General features: G+C 43.1%; 1 protein-coding gene across 9 annotated transcripts in view; it reads left to right on the forward strand.

Moving 5' to 3' along the window:
* The first annotated feature begins 3,289 nt into the window (after positions 1 to 3,289).
* Positions 3,290 to 23,121, forward strand: part of RUFY3 (RUN and FYVE domain containing 3) — a 45,892-nt gene continuing 26,060 nt past the window's right edge. For 3 of the 9 annotated variants that reach the window (XR_008975009.1, XM_057429966.1, XM_057429972.1), the window contains exons 1-2: positions 3,290 to 3,587; positions 21,274 to 21,327. Coding sequence is in view for 8 of the 9 variants with exons in the window: in XM_057429966.1 (XP_057285949.1) it covers positions 3,296 to 3,587; positions 21,274 to 21,327 (346 nt within the window). In the remaining variant the exon portion in view is untranslated. Of the gene's footprint in view, positions 3,588 to 9,291; positions 10,173 to 21,273; positions 21,328 to 23,121 lie in introns of those variants that run through there. The other 6 variants (XM_057429969.1, XM_057429968.1, XM_057429974.1 and 3 more) reach the window with 6 other exon arrangements.

Below are 23,121 nucleotides of genomic sequence, written 5' to 3' on the forward strand. Positions count from 1 at the left end.
TTTTGTTTTGAGGGGTTATTTTTGTGTGCTCTGCTCATTTTCTCCAAGCAAAATGTGCTTCCGTAGGTTTTTATGTCAACCTTTACACTCTAGGCCTGTTTATGCCAGGATTGTGCTGTTAATTGCAATTCTGAAGCAATTCTGTTGAATTTCAAAGCTGATTATTAAAGGGGGAGGTAGAAAAACAATTAAGCTGGGAACAGAAATAAGGAGACTTTTTGTAGTCCTTTTATGTCCTGGATCCATGGGATGCAGAGCTATGCATGGTGATTTCAGAGGGAATTCTGGTATGGTAGGTAGGGGTATAGGACAAAACAGTGAAATGACAAGTTCTGTTGATCTGCATGTTTACCCTCTGCTGCTTACAGGCCAAAAGGCATCTAAATGCTCCATGATTAAAAAAAAAAAAAAAAAAGATTACTCCACAGAAACAAACTGCAAAGCATTGGGAATCAATCCCTGCCATAGAATTGCCTGGGTCATGCAGACAAAGTTGAGGCTTTCTTCAAGAGGCTGCTGAATATGTCTTCTCATTTGACAATGCTCTCTGCACCTTGATGGCCTTAGGTGAGATGTGAAACATATTAGCTATGCAGATAAAGATATCCTTCACCTGTGCTTTCTTGTCTTCCCTTACTGTGAGCAGCAACCAACAGTTAGCGTCTTGCTTTTCCCATAGAGAAATGCAAGGCTTAGAGCTGGTTCCAGCCTTAGCAAGGAGGGAGACAGAGCTTCCCAAAACTGCACTTTGTATTAACCCTGTGTTGGGATCATGATGGAGGCCACCACTGATAATGTCAAGCTATGCTCCTGACGTCAGTGAAAAGGTAACATGCTAGATAAAAAGCAGCTTTTTCTGGTGAAGAATGGTGTGTAACAGTCATCACATGGGATGAGAAAAAGATCCAGCAGATCTCAGTACAGCACTTGGCCATGTACGTTTCACACTTTGTACAAAAATTAAAGGCTGATGATGGTTTGTAGATCTGCAGTCAAGCTGTAAGTATCCATGGCAGCTTTGTGGTCCCTTGAAAAGCTTTAGGCAGCTGGCATGAAAAATTCTGGCAACTTCCATCTGAGCGATAAATAAGAGAAATACTGAATTAGTGCACCATCACAGACACGCTCCCAAGGAACATAGTGATTGAGGCCATACGGAAGAGGGAGCTCAGTGTTTTGGCACACCCGGCACAGGAAGCCAGCAGATGGCCCAGCACTGTAATTAAGATTAACCACAGCATTAAGTTCAGTTGGTTAGTTCAGAGATTGGACAAAGCCATGAATAGCTCACTCCTGTATGGTTTTATGAATGAGTGATTGTGGGAAGGCTGTGAGTATGGCCATGTGAGGGAAGGCATTGTGATGTCCTAAGAGATGCTTCTTAGAGGGATGTTTTGAGCTGAAGGGAAATCCTTGGTGCCAAACAGGTTTTGAAGATCCCTGTGAAAATGGACACATGCAAATAAGGGGAGGACCACAGATGATGGTCAGGAAAGTAAGTGAGAAGTGGGGCAAGGTTGTGGTTAATGGTGTTTTGGGGTTGGGATTTTTTTTGCTTCCAGCAGTGCTTCTGGATAAGGTTCTGATACTGTCAAGTGACACTGAATGGCACTTGTCCTCACCAGGCTCCTGCTTAGTGAGTGCTGGCTGCTCTACTCAGAAGGGGTTGGTGGTGGGGTCTGCCTCAACAGCACCTAACACAGGTTAGCATTTAAACACTCGGGCAACAGTCACATCTCACATGAGTTGCCCCACGTGGCTGTGGAGATACCTGCTCCTGCATTGTTACAATGCTTCAAGCAAGCAGATGGAAATTCAAGAGACAGTCCTTTGTGCACTTAAATGTGAATTATTTGTGTTTAAAAAGCACATAGGCAGTGTGCAGCAAGCTCTAAGGAGAGGTAGAAGGTGGTCTGTTGTCTTTATACACATGGCAAACAGTCCTTGGTGGGCGATCAGCATCTAGAGAAAGCCTGGGTTGCCTTTGGAAGCATGGGCAGAAAAAGCACAGTGGCAGAGAGGTGGACAGTGCTTTTTCTTCATCACAACCTGAAATTTCTATTGATGCAAGGTAAGCAAAATACATTGAGTAGCTTATACAAAAATACTCCTGCTGCTGCCTTAAATTTTGTCAAGTCTTTCCTCATTGTCTTCCATAATACTCCACCACAGTCTGGGCGTTATTTCATTCTTGCTAACACTGGAAAATTGAAATTCAAACATTCAGCTTTGAGATTTGGAAAACGAGTTAAAGCATCTGTTAAATTAGTTGCAGCAAAGCAGCAACATGCTTCAGCTTCACCACAGGGCACTGAATGCAGAATATTATTTAGAAACGGGCAGATTCGTGTTCTCCCTTCTTATTGACAGCACTACAGTCCACAGCAACTGCCCTGCCTTAATGAGATGTCTTTATTACTGTCTTCAGAGAAATAATCTCCTAAGTGAAATTCCAATTGACATGGTCGATGTGGTAGTTGTGATAGTAAGGAGTATATTTGGACCTTGTATTTTCACCTCTTGTCAGAGAATGTGAAAACGTTGTTGATGGGATCTTGCCCTTGAGAAGGTGAGGGGGAGGCAAGATGTGGTGCAATAGCTTTTCTTTGTGGGCGAGTTAAAGCATGTGTGAGTCCAACTTCCTTGTTGCTGTGTGAAGGGGTTTTCTTACGCTTAAAATCTGTGTTTCCCTGTGCAGGCTCTGGTCCCGGGAAGGCATCTTTACATGTACAAGGCTGCTGCTTCCTTCCTTCTGGGCCAATGTAGAAACAGACAGTGAAATACGGGTGATAACATTTAATTGGAACAGGGCGGGTGGTGGTTGTAGCAGGGTGGAAGGCTTATGGTAGAAGCTGAGGTAGGTTCACCTTGGTTTTGATAAAGTGGGAGAAAGATGAATTGGCAGCAGTGACAAAGAACGTGTTAGGGTATGAGGCTGGAGGCAAAAAAAACCTCTCGGTAAGAAGGGTGGACACAAAGCTCTATACCGCGTGGAGTTCGGTTGCCCGGTTTTAGTCAGTCTACGGTGAGCCATCCTTCGGGGAGCGGAGGCCTGCTGCCCCGGGCCGAGGGGAGAGCTCCTGCCAGGAGCAGGGCCGGGCTCGGGCCGCTGCAGTCACGGCACCGCCGGGCTCCAGGCGGCAGCAGGTGGGCGCGGGTCGGGTCGGCGCGGCTGGTGTAAGGGGGTCGCCGCAAGAGAACCAGCCGCCCCTCCCCGCAGCGGGCGAAGGCGGACCGAGGCGGGCCGCGGCCCTGCTTCCCGGGCGGGGCGGGGCCGGGCCGGGCCCTGGCGGCGATGGCGGAGGCGGAGCGGGCGTCGCTTGTGCCGCCGCTGGCTGAAAGTTCCCGGGACGGGGACCTTGCGGAGCTACCTCCCGCCATGGAGCGGCGGGACGAGCCGGGAGAGGGGGTGGCGGCAGCGTTGGAGGAGGAGGAGGCGTCGCCTGTCTCGCCGCCGTTCTTCCTCCTCTACCCCGGCCATGGAGGCGCCGCCGCCGCGCCGCGCGGTGTGTGGAGACCCCCGGCGCCCCGCGGCGGAGACCCCCTGCCAGTGCTCGTGCTGAGCTATCCGGGCCCGGCCGGAACCCGTGAGTAGCAGCGGGGCTCCGGCTCCTCCCCTGGCGGCGGGAGCTTCCCTCGAGGCGGGGTGGTGTGTGCCGGGGGGGGGGGTGGGGTGGAGGTGCCGCTGCAAGGCTGAGGGCCGCCGGGCGAGGCGGGGGCTCCGACGGCGATTGGCGCATGGAGCGGTGCCCATGAGGTTTTGAAGGCACCCTGCCTTTGGCTTGGGGTGTAGTTATGTGGTGGGCAGCACCCTCTGGGGCATCCGCCCGGTGCTGGCATCGAGGGCAAGCCGAAGGCGGGGTACTTGGCGAGGCTGAAGTGTGTTGCCGCCTGTGGGGCGGGGTGGATGGGTGGCAAAGAGTTTTCTGCTTTGTATGATTGCTTGTGATGTTCTTGCGGTGTATTTGGGTAAGCCGGAGTACTGTGAAGTAGGTGGTGTGTTTTAAAACCAAACAAAAACTATGTGTATGGGTGCATATAGAAGAGGTCTCCCCCTTTCAGACCATCCATCTTGAGTGGATAGCTGCAGCTTCTGGGCTTGGGCCAGGGTGTGGGTAACCCACCTCTTTGCCTTTGTTGTGTCTGCTCCTGCCTATATCCCAGGTGAGTGTTCACTCACGTATTATCTGATTATTTGGGGAGGGTATCTTTCCTTCTCTCTCACCCTCCTCCTCCCTCTTCATCCCCCCACACTCCAGCAGAGCACTAGCCTGTGAAGGAAAAGTCCATTTCTGTAATGCCAGTAGCAGGTGAAATGACCCAGCTTTGCTTTGAGCTACATGAAGGGCTGTCTCTGATAGCAAACTTTTGTTCGCAGTCCAAAACTCCCCCCCCCCCCCCACGAGTTGGTTAAACTGACAGCGTCCTGTCAAAACCTTCATTATTACTTCTCTCCCTCCAGTCAGGAAATCTTTACTGAGTGCAGTCCTGTGATGTGTGTGCAAAGTACCGAGCTATTTCTGACAGATAATAAGCTTTTAAGAAAAATATGTAACCTTAGCCATCATGCTTCTGCTGTTCAAACTTCATTGTAAGAAGGTTTCTGTGGAGATGTGGCAAAACTGAGGCATTGAGGTGAGCAGCATTGGTTCACAAGGAGTTAGTGTAAAACTTCACTTGTTGGGCAACACTTTATCCCTCGTGTGAGCCTTGTTCAGTGGCTGTTCATGTACGCTTTGTGGAAGACCCTTATAAAATAAATGTACGCGTTTCCTTGTTCTTTGCTGACCCTGAGGTAACAGATGTCTGTGCAATATCCTATGTCAAAGCCTCCTCAGGAGGCATCAGTGATTGATGTGGTGGTAGCAGTGTCTGAAGGGAGCACGGATCATGATCTGCTTGCATGGTGTTTTGGAATCAATCTATTTCTCCCAGGGCAGACTCTGTAAGTAATTTTTTTCATCATGTCTTGATTTTTTTGTTGCGTTTTCTTTCCTGGTTCTCATGTCTGTAAGAGCATTTATCATTGAGTAGCAGGAGCAATGGATTCTGCTGCTGTCTTGCTCATTCACTTGCTGCTTTGGGTTGACCTTAAAGCAGTGGGTTGAACTTCGCTCAGGAGCAGACAGTATGTTGTGTGCTTAAATGTTGACACTAATCCTGGCTACCTGTAGAATAATGTGGCCTTACAGGTATTATCCCTTCTTGTATCTCCTATAAATGACAGTCATTCTGTGCAGTGGTGTTACTCATGGTCTGGGTTATGAAGACTGTCATGTCTATGCTCTGCTTCTCCTTTTTCCACAGTAGCACCTGAAGTGATTCTCCATGTCTGCTTCCCTTGATCCTTCAGTGCTGGAATTACTTGAAGAGTTAAGATAAAACAAGGAGTGTAAAGAAGGCTTTTTGCAGCTTGTGTGTGTATTAAAAAATCCCAGTGATACACTTCATGAATACTAGTTCCCCTCTATGTAGCTGTGAAATGAAAGAACAAATGCAAGTGAAGGGTGTTTCCTGCTACATCCCAAGTTCCTCCCTTCAGCACCTGAAGGCTGTTATTTCCATGATTAGTAATAAAAATAATTACTATATATTGGCATTTGTGTGTTATAGTGGAGGTAGAGACCAATACACCAAAAAGTCAATACTTGAGAATATTTTGGAAGCTTATTTAATCTTGGGGGTTTTTCCTGATCTGACCCAATGGTTAAATTCTTGTCTCTCAAGAGGTCTTATGACAGGATTGAAGGGTACTTTCAGCTGCTTTTTAGATACAGGTGTTTCCAGACAGACAGAAGGAACGAGAAGATTTACTTAAACATGCTGAGCTGCAGGAACTACAGTGAAAGCAACTTGATTATGCTGGCTTTACAAACAAAACCAAACAAAAAAAAAAATCCTGCCAAAATAATTCCTTGCTTCCAGTGAAAGCCTACCAGATACCATGATACTTCAAGTAGAGTTTTCCTTCCTCTTTTTTAATGGTATCCTCAATTAGGGGGTTTACTTGAATCCTTAAATAATATCTCTGCATTTCACAGTAGGGAGACAAAAAGCAGTTTGTCATTTATTCTAGAAATTAAGGAATTGTGTCACTGCTTTTCAGGCTGTTAAACTTTCTTTTGCCCACTTACGTTTTTAGCACGGAGGGTTCAAAGTGCTGGTGTTATTTGAGGTAATACATGAATCTGTGCTGACAGAAGAGTCAGAAACGGGCTTTGCAGTGTAGATGCTTTGTTACTAATTTTAGATTATATTCCACCTAAGAGATTGCCTGGAGAGAGGCTATTGGAAGAGCATATGATTTGTGGAGTAGCAGCTCTGTTGGTTCGTGAAGCAGGCACAGCCCTGATGCTGTTTGTAGTTGTCACAACTGGTAATGCCATTGCTGGATGGCACGTTGATGCGAAGTTGAAGCTGAAGTGAAAGAGCAAAAGTCATGTTCATAGGTTTGCTAGAAGGAGGTTTTCACATGTCAGGCAAGAGCATGGGCAGAAAATAGGAACATCAGAATTGTTTCCCTTAGAAATTGGGAGCTACCTTACTGGACCAGGCTGCCAGGCTTCTGGGTCTGATAGAGCAGTGACAAACAGGTTACAAGCATTAGGAGAACTTGGAGGAATATGCTCACGATTCATATTTGTCAGAGGCTGCAATATAAAGACTTGTATTTCTTCATAGTCTGAAGTAATAGTCTCATCTGCCAACACTGGCATTTTGCTGTACGGCTGCTTTGGTATACACAGTGATGGGGAAAGTTTTATCGTAATGTCTGAAGTTCAGCTTGCTGGCACTGGAGGTAAATGTACACCCAGAGGTGCCCCTTGGAGCCCAAAAGGCTGTTTGGGAATTTGGGTTTTATTGCTTAGATGATTCTAAGTTACTCAGCTTTTGAAACTAAAAATACTTCACAGTACAGCTGAGCTTTCAAATCCTGGTGGCTGATGCAGTGCATTGCTCTCAGGTGGTTATTCTTAAAATTACAACAAAGTCAATCTCTAATTCTTTAATCATGAAAACGTTTTTGCAAAAACTGCCTTGTTTTGTCATCTAGCCAAAGCCTCCGTCTGCTTTTGCCAAAGTGTGGCTAACATGAGGGTTTTGTAAGACCAGCCAAAGCTGTCTGACTCGTTTGAGAAAGTGGTTCTTTGTGAATAACTCCTCTTCATATATACCTGCATTTGGTTTTCTTTCATCCGTGGACCACCCCTTGAATCCTGATGGAGTTTTATCAGTAGGCCTTGAGCTGGACAGTAGTTTTATCAAAGAAATTATGAAAATACAAATATTTGATACCTTTCTCTTTTTTCATCAGTGTTTCTAAGTATATCCATGCTACATATATTTTTTTTTCTTACAGGACTAGAAGGTACAGTTTTAGAGAGGTGAAGTAGCTCTGTTTTAAGGTGGCAATTATTAAGTGGTATGTTGTGTCCAAAGCTTTGTTTTAAGAAAAAAATCAAACTAATAAACTGAAATTATTTGAAGTTGGAAAATTATTTTCCAAGTCCTTTAAGTATCCTTGTGGAGTATTTGCAGCAGGAAGTTGGTGTAGAAGAGCCTGAAAATAGAACTGAGGTGGACAGGGCAGACTGGCTTCATTTATTTCTTCATGTTAAGAAGTAAACTGTATAAAAGAAATCCAGTGGAAGTTGAACAGTTACTTATTTCTTTTTAACAGAGCTCTGCTGTGATGCTGTGATTCAGCTTGCCAGTGCTGAGTTCAGTTGAAGACCTGCGTTGTGAAACGGGAACTGCTGGGTCACACCTAATGCTGTTTGCTTTTCTAATTGATCCAAACAAAAAAAGAATTAAACTGTCTGAGGATTAGGTATGTTGGACACCACCTTACACAAGGCTTATGGTACTATGTTGATTCTAAGGAGTTTATCTTGATCATTTGCTGCTTGCTTAGGCTTTTTTAAAAGGTTAGCAGGAGGGACCAGCTGTTCTCCTGTAGCTGTTTGTATATGGCGATTTCCACTGGTTTAAGAGCAGTGAAACTACAGGTTGTCATTTATGACAGGATGTATAAATATCACAGGAGTTAAAATGCTGTCATCACAGTTTATAAGCCCCATTCTCTCTCAGGGAGGAGGAACAATAGTAGCTGTTGTCGTTCATGAAATAACTCTCCTTTGCATCACTAATAACACACTGCATGGCTCTTTGTTTGCTTTAGTCTGGGGGGGGGAAGAGTTGCCGAGTCAAAATGTTATGCACTGAGCAGGAGGCTTTCACTAAAAGCAAATTCTTCCTCTTGCCTGTCAGAAATGACAGCTCTTAACCCTTTTTGCCAGTGTTAGGAGGTTATTACGTAATGGGTGCTTTTCTTCAAAAATTTGGATGCACTGGTATGCTGAACTCTGTCAAATGATCAGGTTTTGTATTGCACAACCTTAAGCAATAGATGTACATCTTTGTATTTCTTCAGGGAAGAGCAAGTACAGAGAATAAGGTCCAATGCATTAATCATTCATGTGTTCCTATAAATATACTGTTCTGGTGAACAGTCAGCCTTGTCCAAATTTAGCTGGGGGGACTAGGCGTTCATTTCAGGTAGATGCACTGTATCTGCTCTCCATAGGGATACTAGAGCCACACAGGAATCAAGATAAACTCATTTAGTGTTGCCTGATGTCACAGTTCAGGTGGGTGGTGACACTGTGTCCTGTGCCCTGGTTAAACAGTGTCCTCCGAAATAAGGAGGGTGTCTGTGACCTGGGACCCCTTGTCCCTCAGCGGTGGCTTGGGGAAACGGAGGTGATGGAGCTGGCTCTGAAGCGACAGCAGCACAGTGCTGTCACCTGTTTTTGAGTCATTGAAAGCCTGTTTGTCTGCCTGTCTGCCTGCAGGGGCAATACTTCATCAGCCTCACCTGAGCTGTACCAATTTTCAGATGAGGTTTTGAAGCACTGAAATTCTGTCATGAATCTTACAGATGTTTGTGGTATTCACCCTCATTGTTCTTCTGTGTGCATGTGCCCTCCTAAAAAAGCTTAATCCTTGGCACTGAAGTGCTTGGAGCCAGGTCTTTTCCCGCCCCCCCTCATTGTTTTCCTGAAAGAATAAATCCGTCTGAACATTGTTCTGTGTGTGGGAAATCTTGGCTCAATGGTACCCTTTGGGAAGGTAGCACGGCGACTAAAACACAAATTGTGACTTCCACACCTACTATGAAAACAAAGGTGGTACTTTAATTCCTGTAGTGGCATCCAGGCATGCGAAAGGAATACAAATGTGTCTTTGTATTCCTCACGCTGCCAGTCTGTGCCTCTTTTGTAGTGTGGAGATGAAGGATGAGAAACCTGCATGCGGCTTTATGCTTGCTCCCAAATGGACTAGCACAGCCTGATGAGAAGGTGCTGTGCATGAAGAGAGCCTAATTGCTGTCTCTGCATCAGCATCCTGGGAATCGCTTGCCCTCCGCTCGGAGCAGCTGATCACATGAGCCTGATTTTTCAGTTCAGTTCATTAGTCAGCCATTTTGGTCACCACCCTGTTCACTGCGCACAGCCAATCCTGTCGGCACTCCGGCTTTGCTGGGAGAAAGAGACCAGCAGTGTGATTCTGGCAAACCTGGATATCCATCTCTGCATTCTTCCTTTGTTTTTGCTTGGGTAATCAGCAGAGGAAGCCATTCTTTTTCCTTGTTCTGCTTTGCTTTTTTTTTTTTTTAATATATATTTTTTTTTTCCTTGTTTTTTCCCACCCCCTGGCTTTGATGCAGCAGCCAGGTCTCCTGTGGTTGCTTAGGATCAATAGCCTCTAGCACAGCTGAAGACGACAACAGTTGGTGACAAGAAGGGAGGAAGAGAGGAGCCTGAAGGAGCAGCCTTTTTACCTTGCTTTATGTATGAAAAGGCCAGAGCAGCCTGTGCGACCCTGAGCACATCTGTTCTTTAACAGCAAGGTATTTCTCATTTTCTTCTTCGGAAGGCTTTTCAGTCCTGATTTTTCCCCCTGTTCCTGTTGTTGTACCAGCTGAGTCATCATGTCTGCTCTGACGCCTCAAAGCGACATGCCAACCCCCACCACAGACAAGATCACTCAGGCTGCCATGGAGACCATCTATCTTTGCAAATTCCGAGTGTCGATGGATGGAGAATGGCTCTGTTTGCGCGAGCTGGACGACATCTCGCTGACACCTGACCCAGAGCCTACCCATGAAGGTATGGTCCGGTTCCCTGCCTTGGGATCCCTGCACCCATCGCATTCTTACAGACGAGGTAGGAGGTGTGTCTCCAGGATGAGATGCTCTCGTCTTGCCTGGAGAACCTTGGACACCGTTTGACAAGTTACAAAGCCACACTGGTGCTTTAGACTGCTTTTAGATTTTGCTGTGTCTTTCACAGTTGTCCCCCTCCCCCCCCCGGAGAGAGATTCATGCTTAACTGTTAGTATTTTTTAAGATGTATCTGGAAAGATCAGCTTTGTAGGTCTCAGGAAAGAAGATGACCGTGATGTGTGCTTAGTGATACATTTCATCACAATTTTACTCTTAAAACAGGGCTTATAGCTTTATTAGCTGCCAGCTTATACAAATGGAGCACATTGGCAAAACACAGCCCTGTGTCTGCATATGGTTGGTGGGTAGTTTTTGGAAAGCCCCAAGTGATTACGTAGTTCGGCCCGTTGTCAGGTGATGATACCATCACACATCTGCTCGCTCACTTCTGTTGAGTGTGCCAAGTTTATACTGGCTTGGAAGCCTGAAAAGTGTTACGTATCTTGCTTTCTCCTTGAAAAGGGCTTTGTTATCTGGGTTGTGGGTAAGAGCACTTTAATACCACCAGGTCATATAAAATGAGGTTTGAAAGCTTTGTGATACTAAAAACACAAGAGGTCATACGTGCATTGCTCTACCAATAAAAAAGTGGGGAAGAAGGAGGTTTGGTGTATTTCTGCTGGTATTTTGGCCAGTAACCAGTGCTGTCGCCAACACCGTCAGGTTCTAAGTGCCCTTTTGCTGGATGCTGAGTGTCTTTGGGCCTTACAGTGAAACGGCTTCATCTTTTTATGTGTGACCCTTTTCCTGTAACTACTGAAGTGTCACTCCACCAAGTAGTCTTGCTTGACCCGTTTGCTGGCTTGTTAAGTCAGTAATGTCTTATATTGTTGTCTTGCTGGATAAGGTAACTTAAATTGTGGTAAGGATCTGAGCTTTAAAATTAGTTCCCAGGTGATAATTTAATTCCTATTTGACAGCTGCTTTCAGTGGTGGCAGCCCTTGGCTTTGGATTTGCTTGCCAGATTCTTAGTCACGCAGTGGGATACTAGACAGAGGTTTCAAAAGCAGAGCCTAGTGCTCCCTTGGAAGCATGTCCTGAGATTTCAAGGGGGGTGCTGTAGGCACAGGAATGCAGAACCAGAGTAGTGAGCACAGGGTGAGCCAAGGATGCAGTAATTCAACTGTCTTACTCTTGTATGGGGTGCAGACCATTTCAGACCTTGCTTGGTCTCATCTGTTTTTGGACTGAAGTGTTTTGGGTTTTTGAACAGTACATTCTAGTATAGGTGGAATGATTTTTATATATTCTCTCTACCTCTTTCATAAATGGTACCTACTCTCTTGGCTCGTCACATTATAGTCAGTAAATGGCCTTCCAAGCAGTCTAGGGCTCTTCTCTTAGTATAGCCTGGAAAACCTTGCAGTCACACTGTGAGTCAGTCCTGCAACTCCTTGTTTATTGTATGCATCTCTTTCCTATCTGTTTGCTTTCTTGCTCTGAGCAAATTCATGGGGAAAGCAGGCTTGGCTGAATCCAGTGTCTGTAATGGAGCTTTTCTGGGTTGCCTTACTGAAGTATGCTGAATATTCAGCGTATTGAATATATCTGTACACTTCAGTGTACAGATTTCCCCCTGGGTTGCCTAGGTAAGCAATTCTAACACTAATACTAGACTAACCATTCCCCAACTAGAAAAATAATTGGTTTTAAAGCTTTAATTACAGTCACTCTCTTGCAAGTACCATAAAGGGTTAGAAATCAGCAAAGGGTTAGTATTTGCTTATTTCATTGCCATTATATTTAATTCTATATAAAAAACTGAATAAAGAAAGCTGTATCATAACGACCTTTACAGAGATGCTTATACATTCATAAATTAAGGTTGCTTGTTGAAAGGCTGTGAGACTGGTTATTTTGGGGAAGTGAGGGGTGGTTGAACCCAAGTCATTTTTTTTTAACAGAGGTAGAAGGTCAGGAAGAAGTGTGCATAGTAGAAAAGCTGACACATCTTTATTCCTAGTGTTTGAACTGGTGGTACTGCATCAGCGCTGCTGCTGTGTCCTCACTGTATGTGCGGAACAGGCATCCAGTGCTTGTCTGAGAGGAAAAGCAGGACAAGTAAGACCTGAGGCTGGTGTGTCTTGTAATATCTCCATAAAACTAATGTAAAAAAGTGGGGATTATGAAGAAGGGGAAAAAAAGTTCTAGATTTCTGTCAAAAGCATAACAAAAAGCTGCCTTTTTTTCCCCCTTACAAATCAAGACATGTAAAAATAGTATATTGCAGCAGCAAATCCAACAGTTTGTTGTCATCAGCGTTTGAAGTCTCCAGTTGCTGTCCTTCAGCTCTTGCTGCTTCCTGACAGTTTTTTGCCGCTGGACTCTCTTCACTCTGTCAGCTGCTATGCCGCAGCCCACAAGCAGCTATCCTGCCTTACACCTCCCTGTGCACCCATTGTGTGGTCCTTGTTTTGCATGGTAGGTGTCTGCACCCATCCTTGCATCCCAGAACTGCCTGCCCATAGTGTCATAGTGAGAAGAGGAAGATCATGGATGTGGGCGGTGGGGAAGTAAGAAGACAAAGGGGCAGGAACACAATAGCAGGCAGGATGGGGAAGGTTAAAAATGCAATGGGAAAATAAGATGGTAGTCTTGAAGAGTTCGACAGCTGTATGCTTCTGCTGGGCTGCTCTTCTGTAGGATCCTGTGAATGACTTGGTTGTTATATGGAGGATGAGTAGTCCCAAGTGTCTCCTCTCATGGGTCCCTGGCTTTTTCAGCCAAGTTATCTTACAGGCCTTGCACCTTCAAGCTTTTCTTCATACCATTGGCTGTGGTGCGAGTTTCTACTTTGCTATTTTTAAAGATGTTTTTTTTTCCTTGAACCTATACCAAAGGTAAGGCAAAAAAGTAAAATATCTGAGAAAACAGAGTTGTGATAAGCAAGAAGCTTCAATACTTTCTTCTTTCTCTTTCCAATGGAAATAGTTTGTTAATAGTGGTTAGGTTTATTATATTTTGGTTTTGGTTATTTATTTAAAGCAGATCACTTGGAAATGACAGTTTAAACATCCAGGAAGAGGCTAAATAAGCAATTCTAATCTGCTCTGGTTTGATATCCCTATCCAGATATATTGTATTTTAATTCCAGTGAGAGAGAGGCATCAGAATAGTTTTAATCTTAGAGTTGGGGTGCCAGGGGAGCTAGAGGCTGGGACAGGATGAGAGTCAGTAATGTTAAGTGCATAGTGGTAAGCACACTCTTACTCACTGGTGTTTAAAAACAACAGGCATCCTCCTGTGGTTGTGATGTTTTCTGGTAAGCCCAAGCCCAGTGCCCTTGCTTTTTAAGCCAAAGGCAGTATACTCTGGGAGATGGATTCAGAGCTGAGTTGGAACAGTGCAAATCTGGAGTAATTCCATTCCTGACACAGAGTTGGTTGTTTCCGAGTGTAACTCTGAGCAAACAAGTTTTAGTCAAGTTAGGAGAAGCATGTACCATTAGTAGAGTTGCTGAGTTTCTGGCTGCTTGTATGTATTCAATATAGCATCCAACATGGATGCTCTATTTAACAATAAAAGCTTGTTATTGTTGCACAGTTTGCTTTTCCAGCTGTTTGGAACAATTGTATGTGTATGAAAAGATGATGAATTTGCTACATACTGTAAATCTGCTTGGTTTGGAGAAATTATTTCATTTTTTTAAGCAGTGGTTCTTCATTAGGTAATCAGAACTTCACTGTGCTCTGCAGGCACCACAAAATGAAATGTGACAGGAGTGGCTATTGAGCTCTTGTTTGCATGCAAGATGTAGTGATCATTGAGGCGTCTTTAGGGACCAAGGTGTGAAAAACATCTTGATTGTTTTTCTGTTGCACGTTCAAGAGTGCATGTGTCTGTGGGGTTGGACCCTAATCTCAACTTTGGGAGAAGCTATGAAATGCAAGAAAGGCTTTACACAGTTTTACTGAATGTTAAATTTCTGCTTGGAATAATCAGGAGGCCCTTTACATCAGAGCAATGGAAGTTTTAATCCTCATGGGATCAGCTTGTAATTGAGAACAGAAGGAATACACATGATAACACTATGATCTGAGTTGCAGCTGCCAGGAATTACAGAATTCCCATTTTGTATTTTTTTAAAAATCCTGTTCTGTTTGCACTAAAAAGGAAAAATTATCTTTTCTATATTACAATTTTTGGTAGCTAAGGTCAGTTTGGCGTTTTTTCTGCTTTTTTGACCATGACTTCAAAAGTTTCAGTTTCAGACACGTGCTTGTGTAAAATGCCCTGAGTAGAAGTTGCATAGCTCTTCCAAAAAAGCAAATTCGCTTTTCAGTACACAAATAGCTCTCACCCATTAAACTGTTGCATTGTTTACTAAATCATCCTTTGGATTCTACCTTTTTTGTCTTTGTGCTTTTGTCATCACAAAAGTACTCCTAAAATACATATGGTGGCAGAAACCCCTGAACGGGTCAAAAGGAGCTGGGGGCTAAGATTTAATGGAATAAATACAAAGTCAATAGTATGCAGGATAAATGAAATACAATGTGTTAATGGTCATAAATCTTTCAAATAGCAGTTAGGTCCTATAACTCTGAAAGCATGTACTGAAAAGTAATATGATAAAGATGATCATCTCCTCAGAGAGGGATACATCCTCCTTACTGTATTTGCACTGAATCCCATCGTGATCTGGGCAGAAAAGGAAGTGTCCAAGAGAAGGTGGACACTTGACCCTGAACCAAGGGAGAGGGAAAGTTCAGTTTCTGAAAGCTCCTAAGGACAGTACGCACAATGTGCCAGCCCTCCAGCTGATCTGAAGCAATTTAGAGAAAAAGAGATTGAGTGCCTAATTAAGGTTTATGTTTTACATTTTAGACTTTTTGTAAGTATTTTCAGTGCTGTAATTGAGAAATTACAATCATGAGCTTTTTTCTTTGCTCTTTTAAGATTGTTTAATCCAAATTAAGTCAGATCTGGGAAATGTGGAGCAGACTTATTTCCCTCAGAAGTAATGAACCAGAAGTGTTGCAGAGAAACCTCTTGGGTGTCAACAAAGATGGGAAGTGAAAGAGGGGGAGGAAAGGGGGGGGGGGGGGGGAAGGGTTTTGTTTTTTCTTTTCCTTGTGCAAACTATCAAGTGCCAAAATAAAATGAGAAGTTTCCTGGAACAGTTATTCAGGTATTTACCTCTGGAAAGAAGATAGTTGCGGAGAAACATTCCATGCACATCCGTGCAGTTGCAACACATGGAAATGCCTAATGGTACATGTGGAGACAGGACCAAAGCTTAGGGTGGGATTACACCATTAGTGTATGTGACATGCATTGCTATTTCCTTGTCCTGTACATATAGTGGAGAGTGGGGTTGGAATTCCTGAGTTCTCTAGGATTTTTTTCTTTCTTTTTATCTCCTCCCAGTTTGCAGATCTGTCACTGCTATTTCTTTTGGCACAGCACAAGCCTGAGCTTAGGTCAAGATGTGCATGGCACAAGAAAAATGGTCATGTCAGTCTGGTGCTGCCAAATGGTGATCTGGTGCTGCCAAATGAGGAACAGTGTGCATTAAAACAGAAGTGATGACAGCGGCCTTTAAAAAAGAACAAATATAATCTCCTAACAATTTCACTCTAAAAATATTGCAGTCGGTTGTCACGATTTGTAATGAAAGCACAAGCTGTAACGTGAGGTGGAGCAGTTCTGAGCAGCTGGATGCTGAATAAGGATGCATTAACTGAGGGAACAAAGAAGGTGGGCACAGGACAGCAGCGAGGCGATCATGGATGTACTGATGTGGTCAGAGGCAATATATAAAATGAACTGTTACCTGCAGGTATATATTACCTTGCTGATACTACAGCAAGGTCAGGAGCATTGGTGAAGGACAGCTATAGACAACAGAGGATAATGGAAGCTGCCCAAGGCAGCAGCAGTATCAAAGCCTGCGTGTTCTCCATTTTGTTCTCCTGCCCTGCACATATAGCCAAAGTTTAGAAGTGGGGTTTTTATGTAGCAAGTTTTTAAAACTGGGGTTTTTTGTAAGCTACTGTCTAAGTTCGGAACAGATTGTTCCTGGCTTTCTAGGCTGCAGGCTGGCTAGTCACCTCCCAGGTTTTTGGGTTGCAAGGTGTTTGAACATGACACCGAAACTCTCTGTTGGTCCCTTGTCCTTGCTTGACATTTCATGATTCACCTGATTTTCAAATCTAATCTGCAAAATATCATTTCATACCTCTGATATTAACAGCACCTTCGAGCAGCCTGGTCTAGTGGAAGGTATCCCTGCCCATGGCAGGGGTTTGGAACTGAATGAGCTTTAAGGTCCCTTCCAACCCAAACCAGTCTGTGATTTTATGATTCTTTCTTGACCACTTCAATTATTTCTTATTAAATGTATTATTCATAAGTCCTAAGGCAACAAATACAAGTTAATGCAATTTAAATAAATATAACAATCTGACTATAAGTTTGTGTTTCATGATAGAAGTAGTATTTGTCCATATAGTGAAGGAGAATGTGCTAGCCTTAGGAAAAAAACCCATGTGAATTCAATTTGTCATGCATATTCAGTATTTCCCAGAAAGCTCTTCCAACTTTCTCCTGTGCTGTGGCCCCGAAAAGAACAGCAAGTGGTTAGAGCAGCAGACTACAAGTTAAAATCAGACAAATTATCCTATAATGAACCTTTTGAAGAGCACATGTGCCAGCATTCCTTCCAGTAGCATCTTCTCTGGAATACTTTTTCCTATGTAGGGCATAATGAGGCATAACTGGCATTGAAACTACCTGGTTATACTGATGGCTGTTGTAAAATGTCACTTTCAGTTCAACTTGAAAGTGCCTTTGAGTGAACATGGGACTTGCGGCTGTCACTCCTGGCGCTCTAATTCAGGCACAGCAGTGAGGCATGGTAGAGTGGTCTTGTGGCTGAAAAAGAGTGCTTTGAATATTAGGGCTTAGATAAAAGAAAGATGTTGAGCAAAAAAGGGCAACTGGGAGAAAGCAACCCTTATTACTTGACATTTCTGTTTGCAGTTGGATTGGGTTCACTCAACCGTCACCTGATTCCTGCATTTAGTGTTCAGTCCTAAGTTGTCTGCACTTGTGCAGGTCTTTTTTTAAACTTGTTGGCTGTTTTTCCTTCTTTCCTCAGACCGTATTTCAGTCATGGCAAATGACTAGGCGGGAGCACAGGGAATTTTAACACTAGTGTGTTGGTAAAATGCACTCCAGTTGTCTTTCCTGCTGATGGAGTTCAGCTGCTGGCATGTTCAGTATTTATCTTGACTGTTGTGGGCAAGCTCCAAAATCACTCCTTTCCTTATCAGTAAGCAGAACATGGGGGCCCTGATCTTGCTGCAGTTTTATTTGTTTATAACTTTTCAACAGAGTTCATGTTTTCTGTAAGCTTAGTACAGAAACTAACAGATTTGAGTCAAGCCTTTCATAGCCACAGCAGCATGACTGGTATTTCTCCATGGCTAGAGTACTTCCTGTATCAAGCTCAGCTTTTACTTCCCCAGGCCGGTGCTAGTTGTTTTGAGTTCTCAGCTTCTCCTTACGCATTTGTTAAGAACTTCTGTACTTAAAAAAAAAAACAAACCAAACCCAAGCCAAATCCTGACCTATTTAATCTGTCTTTGGAGGAGCTAGATAATCACATGATGCTTGGAAACTATAGTAAGGATGAATGGATTTATTGCTTTGCTCTGAATATATATATAGCTATATAAGTAGTTTGGAGCATTCCATCCTCTTAGTTGTACTAACAAGGTATTTACTAATAAAAGTAAAGAGGATGTGGACAAAAAAAATTGATGGCCTGGAAGCTGTGTTGGGAACTCAGGTTTTGTATGTAGCATGTTTTCTCAGCACTTTGTAGTAGTATTGCAGCTCACTGCTTACCAGTGTTACATATGGACTTGGAACTTATGCACAGCCGTGCTGAGGGCTGCCAGGAGGGGTAGGAGCACATCAAGATAGGAGCTGGAGAGGTACAGTGGTAGGTTGGAATATTCATAAAGGTTTCTACTACCCAACTATTTTAGGCTAATAACTTCAATCTTAAATAATGAAGCACTTCTTCTGTTTAATAACAGCATGAAATAATTTTATGCTGGTACATTCTCCCAGGGTTTATTTTTAAAAGCTTTTATTTGCATGGGAAAGCGTATCCGCTGGCAATATCCCTACTCCTAAATGAGTTGTTCCAGATTGTAATGTAACTGTTAGGTATTGCATATGTACGTACAGCAAAAATGAAGATATGAGCAAATTCAGAAAGATAAAGTTAGGATGGGGTGGTTTTGTTTGTTTCCTTTGACACTGGCTTTAAAAGACACTGTGGCTGCTATGCCAGTTAAAATAATGGGTGGGATTTTCATGGTTAACATGTTAGTGATCACAAGTACTCCAGTTTCATTAAGAACTTCCTTGTAGATTTATTCCAGTGGGATATTCAGTTCCTTAATACTGAACTTCCTGGAAGCCTAGTTGGAATGAGGTAATTTTTTATGAAGTTGTGGTCATACTGTTTCTTAAACTTGGTGTGCATCAGTTAGAGACTTGAATATTTTTCCATAATAAACTGTCGAGATTGTCTTAGAGGTAGCATGACAGGGAGCATGGAAACTATCAATTTGCAGGTCTTTGTGATTTATTGATTTACTGATTTGTGTGTATGTGAAGGCTTTTTCCCTGCTGTTTGGTGGAAATTCCAGACAAGTAGAGAAAACTGCAGTACAAAAGAAGAAATTAAATGCATACAAATGCCAGTTAGATGCATGAAGAAATGTATGAAAACATGAAACTAAGTGGTAGGTAATTAAATGTGTGCTTTTGCCTCCAAATCTATACAAATCTCACAGTGTCTGTGTGCCAGTGTGAATTCATGCAGGTTTTACAAGCATTTCTCACTGGAGAAAAGGGTTATTGCCTGTAGGGATGTAATAGAAAATATTTGTGACTCTGCTGGATGTTTTTCTGTAACCTTTACATGAATCACTTGCTAAGGGTTAAATAAATAAATAAATATGCCTTAATCCTTTCCCCTGAAGAGGGTAGAGCTAGCCATGGTCCTGTGAGGCTCTTTGCTGCCTTCTGTGTATACAGGGGCTGTGTATCCAAGTGATGAGAAAGCAAAACCTGTTCTACTGTGTGTAGGTCTCCTCTTTCACTGTTGTTAACATTTGTCATAGTATATCATAGGTTTTGGGTGTTTTGGGGATATGGAGCTGAGCAAAGAAAGGCTCTGGAGAGTAGAAAGCTTAAATAATTGGAGGCTACATGGTGCATGTAAGGAGTTTGAAGTGACAATATCAAACAGTAGCATGCTTATGCAGTGTTGCTACATGCAACGTTTTCTACAAATACTGAACTTCTCAATCACACTAACATCTGTATTTTAAATCCTAAAAAAAAAAAAGGGAAAGGGGTGGAAGTGACTTGCGATGGAGGGAGATCAATTTGTAGCCTTACAAGGTAAGAGTATGGTCCAGGGAAGAGCTGCACTGAGCTACAAGTCTCCTGAGCCCTCACAAAGCTGTAACATCCTTGTAAGACCAAAAGCCATAAGCTGACAGAGGGGAAATTGAGATGAGATCTCAGGAAGAAGTTCTTCCCTGTGGGGGTGCTGAGGCACTGTCACAGGTTGCCCAGAGAAGCTGTGGATGCCCCATCCCTGGCAGTGTTCAAGGCCAGGTTGGACGGAGCTTGGGGCAACCTGGTCTAGTGGAAGGTGTCCCTGCTCTATAGCAGTGGGTTGGAATTGGATGAGCTTTAAGGTCCTTTCCAATCCAAACTATTACATCCTTTTATGAGGTGTAGCACGTGGGGAAAGCTGGTGGTGTTGGGGAACATCACCAAGGATTTGTTCTTGCAATAGCTGGGAATTTCTTAGGTGAAACTTCTAGTGGTTCCTAGCAAGCAGAGGGAGATTGTGTTCACTGTGCGTGCCCGACAGAATGGGAAATCCCTGCTGAACTGAAAGATGTCCTGGTGCGTAAAGTTTATAGTTTTTTTTTCTTAAAATCCAGTGATAGTGGCTGTGCTGTTTGGGCACTGCTGGCTCTGACAGCAGGAGGAGCAGGCAATAGCTTTTCTGTGGGAGGGGGGAGGTCCCAGTACCATGTGTACTTTGCTCAGGACTTTGGCAAGGTTGGGCTGTGAAGGGACATTCAACTGATTGCAAATGAGCACTGGGGAGAGCGGGCACGTAAGTAGGAAGCTGAAAATCCCGAGGGGTTCAGACCTTCCAGGGCCTCATCTGGCTTCACTTTCTGGGTTGGAAAACAGGGAATTAGTGGGCATGCTGAAACAAGTTTTCCTTGTCCTGCCTGTTCCTCTGCCAGGACACCTTCCTCCTCCCCAGGCCTGTCGGTGTCTGCAGGCTCCTGCCATGGAGATAAATGTGTTTCTGACCTAGGACTCACTATATCATCATCAGGAAAACAGCACAAAACCTGGGACCCAAGTCCAGGCTCAGCTGGATTGTCTCAGCAGGAGTTTTCATTTGAAGTGACAGTCATAATAGACATAAAGCTCAGTTCAAGCTTCTTTTACAATGTCCTCACTATGTCCTTTTCCCAAAAGGTGGTTGCTTTTCATGTGTGTCTGTATTTCTGTGTTTGGGGATTATTTTGGGGCTGGGTAGGAGGAAATTGAAGCAAATGCTGACTTTGCACAAATATAACAACTTTGGTGCTTTGGTCTTGCAAAAAAAATAATGCTTTTCTTGCTTCTCTTTTTAGGATGTGCTTTACAAAAACATTGCTTGTCTTAATGCAGAAAGAAACAAAGCTATAAAAGCTTTACTGAAGCTTACCTTAATTTGACTCTCAAACACCTTGCTGTATTGCTTTGTGCAGACTAAAACCCTTTTGACTTGCAAATCTCTTGCCACTATGAATTAAGTCTTGTATTATGCAAATCTCCCTTTCAGTTATCCTTTTTTTATACCTTGATTTTGAATCTTTCCTTTAGATCATGGCTTGCATGACATTTTCTTTCTTTTCCTTTCTTTTGGCTGTTTGCAAAGACTCTTGGGAGGATTTGACAGATGTGGTGGAGCAATTGCGTGATGATACTGAAGGTGCGTGCCACGCCAGCGTCTTTCAGCTATTATTTCCACTGATGATTGGCTTTTGCCTTATGATTTTGAGCCTGAGTGCAGTGTACAGTTTGCCAGTGACAGTGGCTGGAGCTTTCTGAACATGCTTGTCTGGTTGAACCAGGTTCCCAGCCAGAACATGCTGTACTAGTTGCACTCTGTGTGGATAGTTCGTTTCTGCTGTTAGAGTATTAAACAAAATGCCTTTGATTGCTCAAGGCTATGCATTGCTCTTGAAATTGTCTCAATTTACATTTAAAATGGATATTGTGAAGGCTTTTCTTATTTTTATCAGCCCTTTCATGGGTTCCATGTGATCAGTTTTGGCTGCTAAATTCTTACTGATCTCTCTTTTGAAAATATGTGCATGTAATATTGCTTAAAAATATGTTCAAAAATGTTGGGGTGTTGTGACTTCAAGTAGAGGCAGAAAAAGCGATTCAACAAGGGGCTAATTTACTTGTGTCGAATGCTTTCTAAGGCAGTGATTTTTCTGATCCTGATATAAACACAACTTAGAAGGTTGCAGCAATATATGGAAGCTAAATTGTAAAAAGATATCTCAGAAATCACCACAAAGCTTTAGATTTCCTGAAATGTTTTTGTTGATCAACTCCAGACTTTACAATAGTGACTTGAAAACTTGGCATTGCGAATTTTGATTAAAACTTATCAAGTACTCAGATTATTTTTTTGATAGTGCTTCTTGTTTCATAAAAATGGTGAAAACCCCCCTATTTCATGAAATAGCTGAATCTCCAATTCAGCATTCACTCAAGTAAATTTGTAATCTGATGACAAGATAAAACTGTTCATGCCTGGAATGGAAGTGTTTGCAGCACAAAAGGCTAATACACCTTTGAGAGGCAAAGGACTTCTTTTGTGGCTGGGAAGTTTAAGTGCTCATCACTAGGAAGAACATAGATGAGTGTGTAGAAGGATGGTTAGGGTATTTATACAGGCCAAATGATTTAAAATGGCAGTCTCAAATTAGAAGCTAAAGATAGTGTTGTTGATGTCTAGAAGATTTATGAGCAGAACTACTGTTAATCTCACACTAATAATCCTAAAGGAGTAAAGTCAGCCAGTGCATTTCAGCTCTTTTTCCCAGTTTGTGCATGGAGTGTTTTCAGAGGTGGTGTGGATTGCAGATCCCATGGAGTTACTCTTCTTACCAGTGTTTTACTCAGTTTGATGTAATTCTCACTGGTAGGATGATAACCAAAAGATGCATTTGTTTCTTTATAGCACAGATAAGCAGTTTAAACATGAGACATGGAAAAGCCAAATAGTGAAATGGAGTGGGTTTATGTTATAGATTCAGGGTTATAAACAGAGCATAAAGTATGAGCAACACCATGAAGGATGTATCTGTCTTAAAATATGTAGTTGTGATTACTGCTAGAATGTTAACTGATAGTTAAGGAAGGTAATGCAGCTAGGTTTAGGGCTTTCTTACGAAAAAAGCAAAATCAATCATGACAAAGCAAAATTTGTTTATATTTGGAAACTTGGATGGTTTAGATCATTTACAAGAGGGTGTGCTGTGCACAAAAATTAGTTTTGATGCATTAACTGCATCTTTGGCTGGTCATATTCTGTGGATGGTGCCTTTCTTAACCGTTGTGCTTAGTTAAATTCCTGGGCTTCTGCCTGGTGGCTTGGTAAACCCAGCAAACTTCTCAACAGAGCTACGACACATGGAGATGTTCTTTCCTGGCGTAACAGCTAATTCCCAGCACATCCAGCACAAGGCACCTCCAAGGCAGTCTTTAT

The sequence above is a fragment of the Pezoporus wallicus genome, unplaced genomic scaffold, assembly GCF_028554395.1.
Source record: "Pezoporus wallicus isolate ANWC-B61680 ecotype Strahan unplaced genomic scaffold, APGP_CSIRO_Pwel_v1 contig_7351, whole genome shotgun sequence".
NCBI classification, from domain to species: domain Eukaryota; kingdom Metazoa; phylum Chordata; class Aves; order Psittaciformes; family Psittacidae; genus Pezoporus; species Pezoporus wallicus.